General features: G+C 37.2%; 1 protein-coding gene across 1 annotated transcript in view; it reads left to right on the top strand.

The window, feature by feature from the left end:
* CDH2 (cadherin 2) overlaps window positions 1-16,041 on the top strand; it is a 121,101-nt gene that overhangs the window by 63,546 nt on the left and 41,514 nt on the right. The window contains exon 3 of the mRNA XM_062570245.1: window positions 15,762-15,988. Coding sequence (XP_062426229.1) covers window positions 15,762-15,988 — 227 coding nt within the window. The remainder of the gene's footprint in view (window positions 1-15,761; window positions 15,989-16,041) is intronic.

Genomic DNA, 16,041 nt, shown 5'->3' with positions numbered 1-16,041 from the left:
CTCACTGCCCGCGGCAACCTGGAGAGAATTACTGCCCCTCCTAGTCAAAAGCCGCGTGCCCGGCACACCAAATAGTTGCTAAACAATTTGCTGCCCGTGATATTTTGTTGACCTCTGTGACCCCCGTGCTGTGCAGCAGCTTCAGTGGAAAACTCACGGCTGAAACATTTTTGTGTCATTTGATATTTTTCCTTGGGGTTATATGTTTGTATGTCCAAGCATACGTTCCTTTTCTGAGGAAAGGCTGAGATTAGTTCTCTTCTCTGGAAAGGGAAAGACCTGTGAAGATTACAGGAAGAGCAGAAATTTCTTGTCATTTGTATGTGTAGAGGAATTACTTTGATTTGATTAGGGGGGGGCCATTCCTAAGGGTCACACAGTAAATCAGCTTTAACAGGGGCAGGGATAGGCAGTGTGTTAAGTTTTGTCCTTTACTGGACAGTTTTTACTTCATTAGGTCATGTTCTGTAGTAGATGCGTATGGAGACCCTAGAAGATCTTCTTTTCTGGTGACTTTATTGTCAGTGGTAATGAAAGAAAATAGTGAAATTATTTTCACGTGTGTACAAATATTTATCAGCAGATGAGTAAAATAGACTTGACTGTTGGTCCAGTAAGTACCATTTTAGGAGACAAATGCACCTTTTAAAATCTTACTGAATTTAATTTTGGAAGGTAACAATATTTTACAGCACTACACTAAACAGTATCAAAACTATACAGAGTTTTGATGAGCCAGCCCTATAACTCAAAGGTATATATGCTTGTTGAGTAGGCCTTGTAAATGTATTTCAGGCTCAGAGAAAGAAAGCATAGAACAAAGCCTTCTTTTGTACAGTCATAAAAAAAAGCAGGTGTCAGCCTTCTTGGGTTTATAACCCCAACTAAGAAGCTAAAAAGGTATGAAATCTTGATTAATGAAGATTTTTGAATTAAAAAGTACTGCCTGACTGAAAAGACATATAGGAACATTTTAATACTCTGTTTTCCATTCTGGTCATTGAGTACCATGGACTCAGTTATGCGTTTGGCCTGATGAGGTTACAGAAAGAAAATGTTCCTATTTGGCAAGAGAGGAAAAGTCTACCTGAATCATTCATTCATACATACATACATATTTATTAAATACATGGGATATAGTTTACTATACCTAATCCAGCTTAAATTGCTGTGGCTTTTGGGGACAATGTTTGAGAGAGGAATTTCTTTTTTATCACTTGTTCATGCTTACTCAATTTTCCTTTCCAGTTGTTCATGTACAGACCTTTGCTAGGTTTAGCCCTATATGGACTCAGGAATGTAGTAAAAATTGAGTATATAATAAAGTATGAAAACAGATGTCCCTCTGACTTGTTTTGCGTCCAAGTATTTATACATACACATATATATACATACATACCTAATAAAATTGCACAGCCCTCAGGTGGATGGACTAAGCACCAATAAAACGTGTTACCTTCCCATGTTGCACATTCATAGGCAGTTCATGTGGGATTAACTCTATGGTTGGAAGTGGTAATGCACTGCTTTACAGTGTCACAATTTCTTTATGCTGATAAGGCTTCAATTCTGATAAACCCACGAGCACTGGAAAGAAGAGGTGCCTGGACGGCAGTAGAACACTCAGTTTGGAGTTGCTTTCCCCCAGGTCCCTCTGTGCAGCTGGCTGGCAGAATAAGGATCTGAAGGGGCTCCAGAAGATCAGTAGGGTCAAAGGGAGTAGTGTCTGCTTCAGCACTGTTTCCTGACTCCTTTGTGGAAGTGTTTTGAATGTAGATGTTCACTGTCTGTTAGAATGCCTGTAGAACTGTTATCTTATTCCTTTATTAAGATAGCGTGTTAAGTTCACTCATCATCTAGCATTATGTAAGAATCTATCTAGTTGTGATGGGGAAGAAGCAGCTGATGGAATAGTGCAAAGAAGTGATGTTTCCCTTGTTCTATCTCCTAGACTACCATGCATTAAACTATCCTTTGTGAGGAAGGCCCTTTCCCTAAAGCATTACTGCTTCTCTTGACTTTTCCTCCCTTGATCAAGTTTTTGGGAAGACTATTTGACTCTGCTGTGTTTGGAGCTGAGGCTGTTTATCCTCTCCCCATACTTTGGGGAGAATAATAAAGGAGACCTTTTCACAGGACCCCTAGAGACAAGGGCCAACATAGCAGTTGTCCCTGCAACTTGGACACATTTTATGGCAAATACTGTTTGGAAGCGTCCAGGTGAAAAATGTGAAGGCAATGTCAGATTGTGTCATATGTACAAGGCAGCTTAAGAAAAGACATAGTGGGGACAGCATGCCTTAAGGAAAGGGAGAACAATTAATAATAAACCAAGTTTACTTAGCAATGCTCAGAAAAGAGGAGAGATTTATCAGACATGAAAGTAAGCTGAAGTAAAAGCAAAGCTGTGCAGCTCTAAATGAGGCAGTTGAATGTGATTTGTAAATAGATTGAATGCAGTTACTGATTTTATCCTGAGGGCCTTTTGAGTGGCACAGATAAATCATGATTGCATGACTTAAATATCAAATTTGCCAAGTTATTCTGCTTCCTCACTCTACAAAGTACAAGTTAAACTGCAGCACTGAAAACATCCAGCAACAAAGGAGTTAAAGAAAAGCCATGCTTGCTTGTAGATCAGTGATGGGAGTTTTTAAAAACCAATTAGTTGTGTTTATAATGGGCAATAGTCCAACAGTTGCACATTAAAATACACCTCTGACGGTTTTAAAAGAAAAAATGCCGTTGCGAACTGTCAAATGTTTCTTCTAAAGGACAGCAGTCATGTTGTGTGATAGCCAAAAGTATTGTTAGTTTTACCCCCCCTTTTTTTTTCTCCATATACAAATTACTGAACATAACTCATTTTTTGGCATCATTTATATGTTCCTTGGTAACTTTTCTGATTTATCACAATATGAGGCATGAATCTGTTGGGACCTTCACATTAATATTATTATTTTATGACATCATAGTCTGTTGCCTTTTGTAAGTTATGTATACAGAATTACGAGTTTATTGGAAAATGGATGCAATTTCTAAATAGAGTTCAATTTTCAATGGATCTTTGCTTTCCCTTGGCAGCATATCAAAGCAAAGCAATAACATCTCAGTGCCAGTATTTTAAAATATAGCTCAGATGTTTAGTATAGGGTCATATCTGTTCAATTTCACTTCCCTTCGTCTCTTACCGTCAGAGAGACGGCTTTTAGTTTTCAGAAATCCTCCTCATGGGAGGAGGTAAGCTTTAGATACCATCATTCGAGCCCTGAGAGGCAAATTAGAATAATGCATCCCTTATTTACCATAGGCATTGCTGAAATTTTAAGAGTTGCTCCAGCATATGATCCAGACTTGGAGTAATCAGCTGAGATGGCTACTCAAATTGATTATATTATCCACATACCCATCTGATTGCCTTGTCAGTGTGTTATTCACCAGAGTCATGGAGTCATGTGGTCTCCCTCTACTAGTCAAAAAAGCAACCAGCAGGATAGTCCACAGTAAGGCTCCTGTGAGTAGCCTGTCCAGACAAAGCTGAAGACACGTTAATCTCCATGTTCAGCAGATCGTGCTTTGGGCAGTGCCTGAGTCCACGTTTCCAGGTTCTCTGGCTGTACTTGATTGGGAGCCTCATCTTGAGCGGCAGCTCTTCTCACTTTTAAAACAGCTATTCAGTGCAGTGAGATAGGGTGACATGGATTTGGGCTTATGTTCCAGCTATCATGCATACATCTTAATAGAAAATAGATTCTAATGGAGAGCATTTGCATTGAACCTATGTGAAATGAATAGAAAGAATTGCACCAAGTTTTCATTTTGTTTGTTTGTTTGCTTGTTTTCTTCCTAAAACACAGCCTAAACCATACTGAAGTAGATCCTAACTGCCATTACAGAGTTTGACTCTGGTCCTTACCTTCAGGACATAGCTTGGCCAGATATGCCATGCAGATAGCTGTCAATTGCCTCAGACATAGGTGGGAGGAGAGGGTGGTTTTAGCTGGCCCTGGAGAACATCAAGCTCCCAGCATCTGATGACAGGTTGCTATTTCACACTGTACAGTTCTTTCGAAAGAAATTTAGTATGTTGTCTTGCTGAATGACTTTGTCTTTTCTAGATAGGTGCATATTGTGTTTATGGACCAAAGTATTTTCACAGGTATATAAAAGGCGAATGATGCCTTGGTTGTTATCTGAGATTTATTAGGGTGGAACCACACTTCATGCACAAGGAAAAGGAAGAATCTTGCCGTGAAAAACTTCAACAGTTATTTAGATATATCACAAATCTACTCTTATTGTTTATTAAGGTGCATCATTTAGGTGTCTTATACCAAAAAAAAAAATCAAAATAATGCTTGTTCTAAAGAAAAACAACATTGCAGCAGTGAGAGAACTTGCTGTTTAGTGCCCATTTCTGTAGGATATACTAGATGATATTTTCTAAAGTGCAAAGTGTATCATGACTGTTTATATTCCATGTGCAAACTGGCATTTTTTGGGGAGGAAGGAGATGAAAAGAGATATTTTTGTTCTCATGAGTGAATACCACAGGTGCATTTTCTGTGACTTTAAAAATTTGAGCAAAATTGAGAAGAATATAGCCAGCAGCTGAAATAGCTTATTCATTATAAAATGGCTTTTGCTTTTAGATTCTTTTTCTAAAAGAATATTTAGTGTTCTATTAAGCAAAACAAGGAATGTCTTCCTTGTTACCCGAATAAAACAGGATGTAGAAACTACTTGGTTTCTACCGGCAAATTTGGTTTCATTTTTGCAATGCATTGATTTTGCACGTTATCAGTAAATGGATGTTTACCTTTCTCAGGTGCTTGGACCATATTTGGTTCGCAAAACTTGAAATTGTTACTATTTTCATCCAGAACCAAGGAACCTCAGTCAAGGACCGGTCCCATTACACCAATCGCTGTAAGGATGGTCTCCATATGATTTGCATTGTAGACATTTAGACTGTGATGCTGCATAATCTTTACTTACTGAGGAACTTAGGATGTCATGACTAATAATTTAAAAATCAAGATTGCATAGATTGCATCCTTCACTGCTTCTCAGCAAAACATTCTCGACTCAAACTGTAATAGGTTAATTGCCACATCCAGAAATGAGTTGTAATGTTCCTATTTAAGAACCATTATCACATGTAGATTTTTCATTGTGATACATGTAACTGTATTCTTTCGTCCCCAAGCTCATGTAACTGTTCCCTAGCACAGGAGTTCAAAAAGGTACTATCTTGCTCTAATCCTTAGGCCTTTCTAAAAGCAAAATTTTAGTTCTAGTTCAATCAGTTAAGCCGCTGCCATTTTCAGGCATTATTCTAGCCTAACACAATTTGAATATCAAGTGTCTTCTGTTTTGCACGTGCAAGGCCCACAGAAAAGTTCAGACCAAAAAAAAAAAAAAAAAAAAACAAAAAAAACTTACTTTATCATAAGCCTATCTTCAGATATAATTGGAATGTCTATTTGTCTTCTTTTCTGTCTTTTTGTGTCTGAACTGGCTTGTCTGTTCCCCAAGAAGGCTGCTACCTGGAATAAATTACATGAATTTGCACAGCATCATCTTGTCATGAGGTCCTAAAGTATATCTTAGTTTGGGGATGACTGTATTGAAAACTGCCTCTTGAATGAAGTCTGTTTGTATCACTCTCATTTGTTATATCCAAGGATTTTTTTGTTTCTTCCTGCATTATCCCAGGTATCATGTTGTATTGCTGTCATGCTCATCTGCATTTTGACAAGAAAGAGGTTTTCATTATTTTTTTTCCTAGCGTAACACTTCTTCGCCTCCTCCCCCCATCAATTTTATTACTGTCAATTTGAATTTAAGTGGATTATTTGAGCCTTGCAACTTTGTAATTCCTAGGCACACAAGTGTTCTTGAAAGGAAGTAGCATCACTTGAATTTTGACATAAATTTTGTATACCTGCAGACCATCAACCTTCTGTTGATCATTTTAAAGAGTTTGCACTATATAGTGCAGTCAGACGTGAAATGATGATACCCCTTCTGCTTGCAAATAGTGTTTCACTAACTTATCTAGTGCCAGGTGGGCCTTTCATAAAATAATAATTTGAAAAGACACTTAAGTCTACATCTGGAGTCTGTAGCTACTAAATACACCACATTTAATATAATAAAAAGTTGTATTTCTCTATCTCTTTTGCCCTACCTTTTGGGCTGTTGAGGTTTGGCACTGTTGCAAGGATTTACACTTTCTCATTGAGAATATGATTTAGATAACAAAGAGGTTTAAGTAACTAATCAGTCATCCAGAGCATTCACTAATGCCAGTCATTGAAAAGTGTTTTGGCACTGTTCTGTTTTTTTTTTTGTTTGTTTTTTGTTTTTTTTTTTTTTTTCCGTGATGATTTTAGTTTAACATTACTTTTCCTGAACTAAAATAATAAAAGCATGTACTAACTACACTTTGTTGCAGTCACCTGTTTAGGTCTGAATGCAACTTTAAGGTGTCATTGTGGTGATAAAATGTGATAAATGATTCCCTTCATGCTTTTTGTTTATTTAAATAAAATGGCTAATAGTCATGTTTCTCTATAAACACATATATCTAGGAGGGATATAAGGTGCATTCAGAAACATGTAGTAACCTAGCTTCTCAATGAAAAATTCAGATAAAAAAGAGATACCTTGAAGTACATGAAATTAGCATTTTTCTATCATTCCTCTTGGTATTTATTTCCCTACTTGTTAATTAATTATTAATCAATTAATCATTAGTACATTACTTCCCTTATTCTTACTATTCTATATGATGAAAGCTATATATACAGGGAGAAAATATCCATTTGTAGGTTACTTTCCCACACACATACTGCTCTTGCTCTTTGAGTCCTCCGCTAAGTTACAGGAACTATTACAGTGTATATGTGAAATGCACTATACTGGCTTGTACAAGTCACCATATATATATATATATATATATTTTTTTTTTAAGTCAGATAGCTGTGTTTAATAGTAATGATAATACAAAAAATCCTGAAGGCTGACTAGATAACATTAAGCTGCCATGGCAACTAATTTTCTGCCTGAGGCCTACTGGACATGATCCAGTGATAGTATAATCCCAAGGATTTATGATTTTTATTGCTATCTAACACATCAGTGACAATACTGTTAGGCTGCCTCTGCTTTTATTCCATCTTCTTCAGTAACTGTAGGTTCCCTGCCTTTTTTTTTTAATATAAAAGCACAAGAGTTTAGACAAGGATCCTTTTGCTAGGGATAATGTAAGGAGCCTCTATGTATTAAAACAGTTTGTAGGATGGTTCTGGTTTGAGAGATGGGCTGTGCCCATGGTTTGCACTGAGAAGGCTGGCGCAGTTGTGTCCAGCTCTCCTCACTACGCTCTCTAGGAGGTGCTGTAAGTTGCCTGAAGAGCAAGTGTGCTACTTAGAGAACAGAATTTGTCCGGGGGGGGGGGGGGGGGCGGCACACACATAGCTGCCACAGTAACTCAAAGACAAATAAAAGACCCTTAAATATCACTATGAATAATGGTGGGTTTTGGAGATTTGATCAGAGTGTTTTAAGAGGAATGAGCTAGGGAGAGTGATAAACAAGAGCAGAGTGTTAGAGAGACCAGAGGAAGGAGGAGAAATACGGTGATATTTGTGGAGACTCATCACACCCAAATGTGCACTGGTTTGCAAGGTTAAAGAACAGCTCTAGAGAAAACTGTCCCATTTCCCCTGGTTGCACCCAGAGCAGCTCACTGCGTCCAAGGAGGCAGGTGCAGGCGGTAACCAACCAGCCCGTGTGCTCACTGAGCCTCTTGGGAGTATCTGGGGTTGGCACCAGGGTATAAAATATTAAATGGTCCCTCATCTGTGTATTTTAACATTTTTTTTTTTTATCTTAAGCAAGAACATTGCCCAGATAACTGTCCGTTTGGCAGAGCTAGAGTTTTTTGTTTGTTGTAATACTATGCAACATTTAGGTCTGCCTGAATAGTCCAGCAATATAAGGAAGGAAAAGACCCTTATTATTTTATTTTTTTTATTGTGAGAAGGAAGAGATAGCCTAAATGTGATATATGCATATTTGCCTATTATATTCTGTTGTCATTTTATTTATGTCCTTTATTAAGGACATAAATTTATTATTTATTTATGTCCTTTATTAAGGGTGCAGGTTTAAAGCACCACTAAAAATTGCTGGCCAGTTAAACTGGTTAAGCAGATCATGGGCTCACTGGAAAGTACACATACCCCATTTTTCAGCATGTCTTGGCTCTCTACAGAAGCTTTTAGGAGTCTTTTTTTTCTTTTTTCTCCCCCCCCCCCCCCCCCCCCAGCCAGAAATGGTCTGAGCCAGGAATAATTAGCAGAGAACACATATGTATGTATGTATGTATTTTTTAAAAAATCTTTATTATTCTCCCCTTTCTTACTCTTTAAAGGGGGAAGACCCCAGCTTTTTTTTTTTTTTTTTTTTACATTTTCTATAAATAGACTAAAAGCCAACATTGCTCATCCAGTTTTTACTAGACATTTAACATTTAAGTCATTATTGTAGCGATAAAACTGTTCTTTAATTGCTGCACCATGATAGTAGGTATTTGTTACTTATGCTGCTTAAGGTCACATAAAAATGAATAGGGGTAAAAATAAGCTTCTGTTAAGTGCCTGAACTTTGAAGCTGTTTTCTGCTATCTATCTATAAAGACAGTACTTTCCCTTTAGTCTCCTGGCTTGACTGTTCAGTAGATATTTTTTAATTAACAAATTGGATTTTAGCAGGTGTAGTCTGTTGATGCATTATGGGTATAAGAGATTAGTGTTTAATCCTTCTTTTTATTACTCTTGTAGAATGGTAACTTGGGAAAGTATTAAAGGTGCATTGCATACTCCAGAGTGCAGAAATGACATTTATTATTGAGTTTTCTTTCAGCTAGCACCATTTAAGTGAGGGGAAGATCGAGCAGAACTCTGCAGGGGCATATAGGCTCATCTTTACCAAAAATGTGTTAGATAATACAGAGTGGAGGAAAAGGGAAGAGAACCTTTACGTTTTGTTTGTTTTTAAAACAAAAGCCGTTGTCGAAATATAAATACCTCTCCTCCCCGAAGATGCTTACTCCCTTTTTCTGCATTTTATTCTTTGCTAAAATGAGAACAAAAGGGGTGTCAAAGCGCGGAAGATCTTTGTGTCAGTGAGTGGTAGAGGCAAAAACTGAAAAGGATCAGTGAATCAGATATAATTTGGACTCTGTTTGAGATACCGGTTCTGTGTTTTGCTGATGGCTGGTATTTCCATTTTGAAAAGCTGCAGAGGCACTTTTATCAAACAGAAAGAACTTTATCCCTGTTTTCATTCTGGCATGCCTATTACGACTTTGTTCGGTAAACAAAGAGGATTATGGGAACTGGAAGCGAGGGGACAATTTATTAAAGAGCTGTGCAAGTCTTTCATTGCGAATTTAAGGATTGGACAGGCTTGTGATAAGTATTTTCTTTCACAGGTAGCTTTAAAAATAGGCCCTTGTGTTTGAGTTGGTGTGGTTAATGAGGGGCCAGTGTAGCACTGAATGTGCAGTGTGCATGTAGTAAAAAGCCGAGATGTATTTCAGCTGCAATATTTCCCATTTGCACCTTTTACCAAAAATAATGTGTAAAAATACTCTTTTTAGAAGTCCAAAATGCACTTTTTGAAATTGAGAAAGAAAAATATGTGCTGCAGAAACAGGAAGGGAAAGGCCTATTTCCACCAACGCTTGCCTGCCATCCTGTAGACCACCAGCTTGCTTTGAAATGTACATTATTTTAGGAAGCACACAGACTTTTTGCATTGAGAATTAATAGTCTGGGGGTGGGGCAAAGGTGGAATTGCATTGAAGGAAAAAAAGCTGCAGGAGCTGGTACAAATTATTTTTACTAGGGTATTGTACAACTTTTCATACAACTTTACAACTTTTCTGAAGTGTGCTACCCACTACAAGCATATTTAAACACAGAGTAGAACTGTGTATTAGTAGTAGGCTTTACATAATGCCTGCTGCAAATCACTCTCCTGGATCTGCCTTCGGTTAATGAACTAAGTGAACAGTATGAATTAAACCTTAACTATTGCAAATGATTTTTCCTTTTAATTATTGTTTTCCTAACTGACTAGAGAAATGATTAAGCAAACAGTGCAGCGTTGAAATGTGGAGTTTTAAGCTGCTAAGTCAGAGAGTGAAACATCCAAAGTTGGTAAACAACTTTGAATGTATCCCCATTTTTATCTCAGTTGAGACTTTTGGCGTGATTGTTTTTTTGTTTCCCGGTTGCAAGCTTCATAGCCTGGCTTTCACTTGGCACAAAGTTGCAAAGCTCGCAAAGCCAAGCAAAAATAAGGGAATTAAACAAATAGCTGTATTGGGCCTTTAGTAAGTGGCAGAACTCCCGTTCATTCCTGGTGCTCATTGAAGGAGCCTCCTGCTCCAGCGTGAGGGTGGGTGGCAGAATGCAGTGCCAGGTACGAAGGCTGAAATTTTTGAAAGCAAGGGAGTAATTACTGAATTGCCTTGCTTGCTTTCCAGAAAATGGTAAGCAAGCTGTCTTTGGGAGTCAGGCTTTGTTTTAAAGTGTAATAGGGTGGTTACCCCCAAATGCTCAAAATGAGTAGGTTTTTTGAGATTTTCCTGGATGATGTGGAATATGGTATAAAATACAGTTCTTTGGTATAAAAGGATAAAAGAGAAAAGGATTAGAAGAAAGACTGGAAGAATCTATTAGAAACAGCGCTGGTATTGAAGCCTTTCTAAAGGATATAATGCCAAATTGAACTACAATACAGTTAGGGAAATGCCTATGCCTAAAGTGACCTAATTATATTCCATATTAATTTTACATCAGTAAAATCTATATCTAATTTTCTCAGCTCACAGGTGAGAATAGGACATTTTCCTGACTGCTCAAAAAAGACCAGAAATCAAGTAATGCTTTTAAGCTGAACTTGAAGTTACCTGTACTTGTAGTAAAGTATTCCTCATAGGCTTTTCACCACCTGTCACGCGGAAAAGCCACGAGGTGAAATATGAGCATGGGCATTCTGTTAGTCCAGTCAACAGATCACCTTACAGATACAGAAGTTATTGGTCCAAATAAATGACTAATTCGTGGAGTAGTTAATTTCTTTTCGTTTTTAGGATAGTTTGCTTCAGTTTCTCTGTTTCTCTCTCTGCAAGAGTAGCAAGACTTATTAAATACATGCTCTGTTTTGGAGAAGGTGCAATGTTCAAGTATAAAGTGTGCAGATGGACAGTTCAGCAGAATGTTCCCAGATAATTTCTTATACTGTCAAAGGTAAAACTGGTTTGTAGTAAATAGTTGTATGTAAGCCACTTTATTCTTCTATTTATTTGCTGCAGAGTGATTTATTTGCTGCAGTATGTCTGGGTGGATTAAACATGCCCAGGTTTTACCTTTTATGATACACACTTTGAACTGTAGTGCTGGAGTGTGTATGTTGTTAGCACTTGGAAGTTGGTGCAGTTTCCGTAATGTCCTCTGAGTGAGCCTGAGCCTTGAGGTTGATGCTTAGGCATTGAGAATAACATTCAAGATAAATAATATTACTCTAGCAAATTAGCAGAGACATAAGCTTTTTTTGTGTGTGTATGTGAAGGTTATCTAGAAGTGAGTTTGCTATTTCAAGTAGTGCAGAAGTGCAGGTGGCAAATTCAACACAGTTGAACACAACTGGCAAATTCAACAACAGTTGTACCAGGATCAAAACAAACAATGTCAATTCTTTATTAATATTCTGTTTTTCACATCAATATTTTTGTGAAAAATTGATGTTAATATTATAGACTGTTAATTCTATGCTCAGTCCTTGGGTAGAATAATGTTGGTGAGTTTTGGCTCAGACGAAAAGAGAGCTGAAGCAGGCTGTCAAGAGTGAAAACCAACATGAGTAGCTGAAAAGAGGTTTTTACTTGTCTGAGAAATGGCTCTAGGTAATTGAAGATTACTAGTAAGGTACATGAGATTAGAGATGTGTTTTACAGATATTATGATTCATTCATATCATTAGACATGGGTGTGAATGGGGGAGTTCTCTAGTGTACTCTAAAGGAATTTGCATGTTTAATACTTCAGGTTTTGTACACTACACATTTATACATGTTGTAATTACTTCCATGCAAGAATGTTAATTTGAAAGCTTGCTTTAATACCACAGAGGTGTAGGTTTTCATCTTAGAATTTTGTTCTCATTCTCCCTCCCTCCCTTCTCCTCTCTCTCTTTTAAATAAAAGATTATATTTATTTTAGTACCAAAAAAGACCATGAAATTAGGATGCTTACTGTCATCTGTTGTAGGATCTAATAATATTAGTGATATGACAATACCAAATATAAATTTGTTTCTGATTAAAGACCCTGTTTTTGTAAATCCTTATGCACAGGCTTATTTTGAGCGTGTGAATTGATTACTGACTCACATGTTCGAAAGTGGGCATGCATATTATTATTATTATGTGACATAGGATATTCTCTTTGAAATCAAAATAACTGTATTTCAGATTATAACTGATTTGTTTCCAGGTACTTGCAAATAATGTATTTAAAAAATATTTCTAAAAGTAGAAAAAATATTTCAGCAGATACTAAAAAGACGCACAGAAAGTGACTTTTGAAAAGCATGCCTCCATTCGGTGCGATTAGAACATTGTTGGTATAAATAATCATTATTCTCAGTGGAAAAAAATTGTGTGACATTTTTACAAAAAACTTTGACTTAAAAATCTAAGGTCAGTTATCATTCTTTGTTCATACCAGTTGAACACTGAAAAATGAAGGAAAGAGATCTAAATTGAATTTACTAGACTGATAACCATACAATTGGGGGAGACAGTGGGAAGTAGCTACTGTACAACCTTTACTGTGTCAAAGTAATTTAATTTTGGATAGTTATAGTTGAGTGTAATTTGTTGATGTGTGATTTTTGCAAAGGGGGAATAATTCTGCTACAGCATTGACAATTTCATGCATTTTTAGCAAGATGCTGCCAAAGGAAAGGTATTTTCATAGAATTTCTTAATGTATAGTTGCCTGGAGGGAGAATATCAATGAAGTGGCTAGCAGATTCTTTTTAAAGCTCTTGGAATCTATATTTAAGAAGGTACATGTTGAGGGGGGGAGAAATCTTGTTCTTTATGAATTTGAATATATAAAAAATGAATGTATTAGATTATTATGTAATAGTTGGGAAATCACTTTTTATAAAATATCATTCTCATATCTTAAATAGTCTTTTGGACCATAATGACTGTAATACTCATTATAACCTTTTTCAAAACCAGCTATGATCAAAGCTTAGATTAATATTCATTCTCTTCATTCGTTCAGTTTGTTAGAATTGTGATAATGATTTTGAGGGTTCTGGTGTAGTTGATATAAAATTAGTTGTTAAATCCTTGATTTAGAATCATGCATTTTATCAGGAAATATTTTATTTCCCCTTTATCTGGGAAAGGAACTGCGTGTTAAAGAGAGTAGGGTAAGATTACTGCTATGGTCGAGGTCTGGGAGCTGGACTTCTGCCTGTGATTTTTCTCCTGCCTGTGATTTTTTTTTTTTTTTTGCCTCCCACACGAACTGCCTAGGAGAGGCCCCCTATCTTCTCTGAATCTTGCGAACTTGGTTGCATCTGTAGATCTGTGAAAAGGGACAAGTTAGCTGTACCTTATGTAACATTAGGTTGGAGCTGATGAGGGGCCAGCCTTAGTGAGCCGCATCTATGAAAAATTAGAGGCCAAGTATTCATTAACCTTGCAGTGAAGCATCCTCAGTACTGAAGAGGAGGACCTGAGGCAACACTTAGAAGGCTGGAGGAGGAGCCCTAGCACTCCTAGCACTGAGAGGCTCTTACCCAGCCAGATTGGTTCTTCCTTGAGTCAGTGTCCTGTGGTGTGTGGCTTGCCCTTTTCCAGCAGACGAGGTTGGAATTTCACCAAAGAGCCTTAAGAGCCCTCGGAGTAGTCTGGAAAAAGCAGTATTCCTGCATGGCTCAGCAAGCTGACTATAAAGGGATTGACGGTTTATCATTTCTATCGAACAGTGCTATAGTTTGTTTTATTTTTGTGATGACAGGCCCTTTTAAAGAAGTATTTTGAATAGTTTCTTTTGTTATGAGAGGGCAAATGGGGGATTCTGGATAACTGAAAGGGTGTAGTAAGGAAACAAATTGTATCTGTCACCTGAACATCAGCTCAGTCCTTGAAGTTCAAATAGTAAAAGATATGATGCTTCTTCTCAGTCCATTCCTGTAACTAGTGCATTCCAGAAGAAAGTGTTTGATGCATGGCATTTAGTAGTGATTTTTCTTGAGAGGGACCTTTAGGTTTTGAAGCTAAATAGTTTGTGCATGGTTTAGCACAATATAAAAAGCCCAATAACTGAAATGAGGCATAAAGCATCATTTCATCTTCATCTTCGCTATGTACATTTTAGCACAACCTTCCTAATGATGTTTTGCACTTCTGTTACCCATACAATCAAAATATTTCGTAATGCTTTGGAAACATTGGAAACATTAAATAACAATTATTAGTTTTAATGTGATACTACTTTTTTCTTTTTTTTTTTTGTACACCTACTATTATATGCAGTAACCCATAAAATAAGTGATAGTGAAAACAGTTGGGTAAAGAAAGCAGCAACTTGCCCCCAGTTCCATCTTGTGCATTTTACTGCATTATCTATACAGTCAGTTTTACCAACGGCTTGTTTCACGGGGCGTCGTTAGATGGCACTTGTGTTGGAAGGCATTAAACAAGAAAAGGTAACTCTTGAAAGGATGTACAAACCTGTGTGCTGCGTCGAGCAACTTAAAGAGCAAACAAGTGTAAAGTGAATACTTTCACTTAATTTTCTCTCTGAGGGAAGTATTTACTACTGCCTCCATTTTACAGACAAGGAATGAGGCAAATTGAGCACAGAGCCTGTAAGTCGCCTACATGAGAAAATACAGCTGGCTATTAATACGTTGCCTTGCTAGGAATAGAAGTTATAGGCTCTTCACTGACTTCTGGCATTCTGCTTTACTCCTGTTAGCAGAGTGCCGGTAACACAATTTGTGATTCTGGTTAGGACACGATTAAATTTATTGAGCATTTCTCAGTTTTTTCTGATGATTTTGATTTGCCTGAATCTTTTCTGACGTGAAGTGTAAATCTCTGTAGACATCCCAGTGGAACTGGAGGGAAATGTACCAAAGGACATGGGAGAAAATGGTTTTATTGTTTGGGGGTTTTTGTGAGGGAGACAGTTGAACTAATATTAAAAATTTCTCTCTTCCTCACAGTTTTCTTAAATAGAAGAGTCTTTAACTTTCTTATTTTAGTTGTCCTTGTCTTTGACACCCTTTGCTTCCAATTATGTGTCTGTTAATGTTGGTAATTTCTACTAAGGTTTGTGTCCTGGGCTACATTGGGAAATAACTCTATCAAATCTGAACCTTTTAATTTGCCATAAGAGTTGTAAGGGCTCTGTGAGGTGAGAATTGGGAACTGAATCAGACCCCCACATTCCTTCTATGCAGGTAAACTGTTACAATGACTGACCCCTAAAGTATGATTCTTACCTCATAATTGCATGTATGCAATATAACAAGAGCAGCAAGTCATTTTTTTCTGCTTGTGAACATTTGTTCTTAATGCTTTCAATATCCCATTGAGTTCAGGTGGGCTGCTTCTTCATCGTTCATTCTCGTGTCCTTTTGTTTTACAGTGAGGTTTATAAGCTGCAATGGAAACAAAAAAATACACTTTGGAAGCAGTGAGCCTGAAGATTTTAGAGTAGGTGAAGATGGTGTGGTATATGCAGAGAGGAGCTTTCAACTTTCAGCAGAGCCCACAGAATTCGTAGTATCTGCTCAAGATGAGGAAACCCAGGAGGAATGGCAAATGAGAGTGAAACTAACCCCTGAACCAGCATTCACAGGACCTTTGACAAAAGTAAGAAACAGCAAAAAGGCTCTATCAATTTATCTCAAGAAACATGCCTAAAA

Source organism: Rhea pennata, chromosome 2 (genome assembly GCF_028389875.1).
Source record: "Rhea pennata isolate bPtePen1 chromosome 2, bPtePen1.pri, whole genome shotgun sequence".
NCBI classification, from domain to species: Eukaryota; Metazoa; Chordata; class Aves; order Rheiformes; family Rheidae; genus Rhea; species Rhea pennata.
This window is presented reverse-complemented; position numbering and strand designations above follow the sequence as displayed.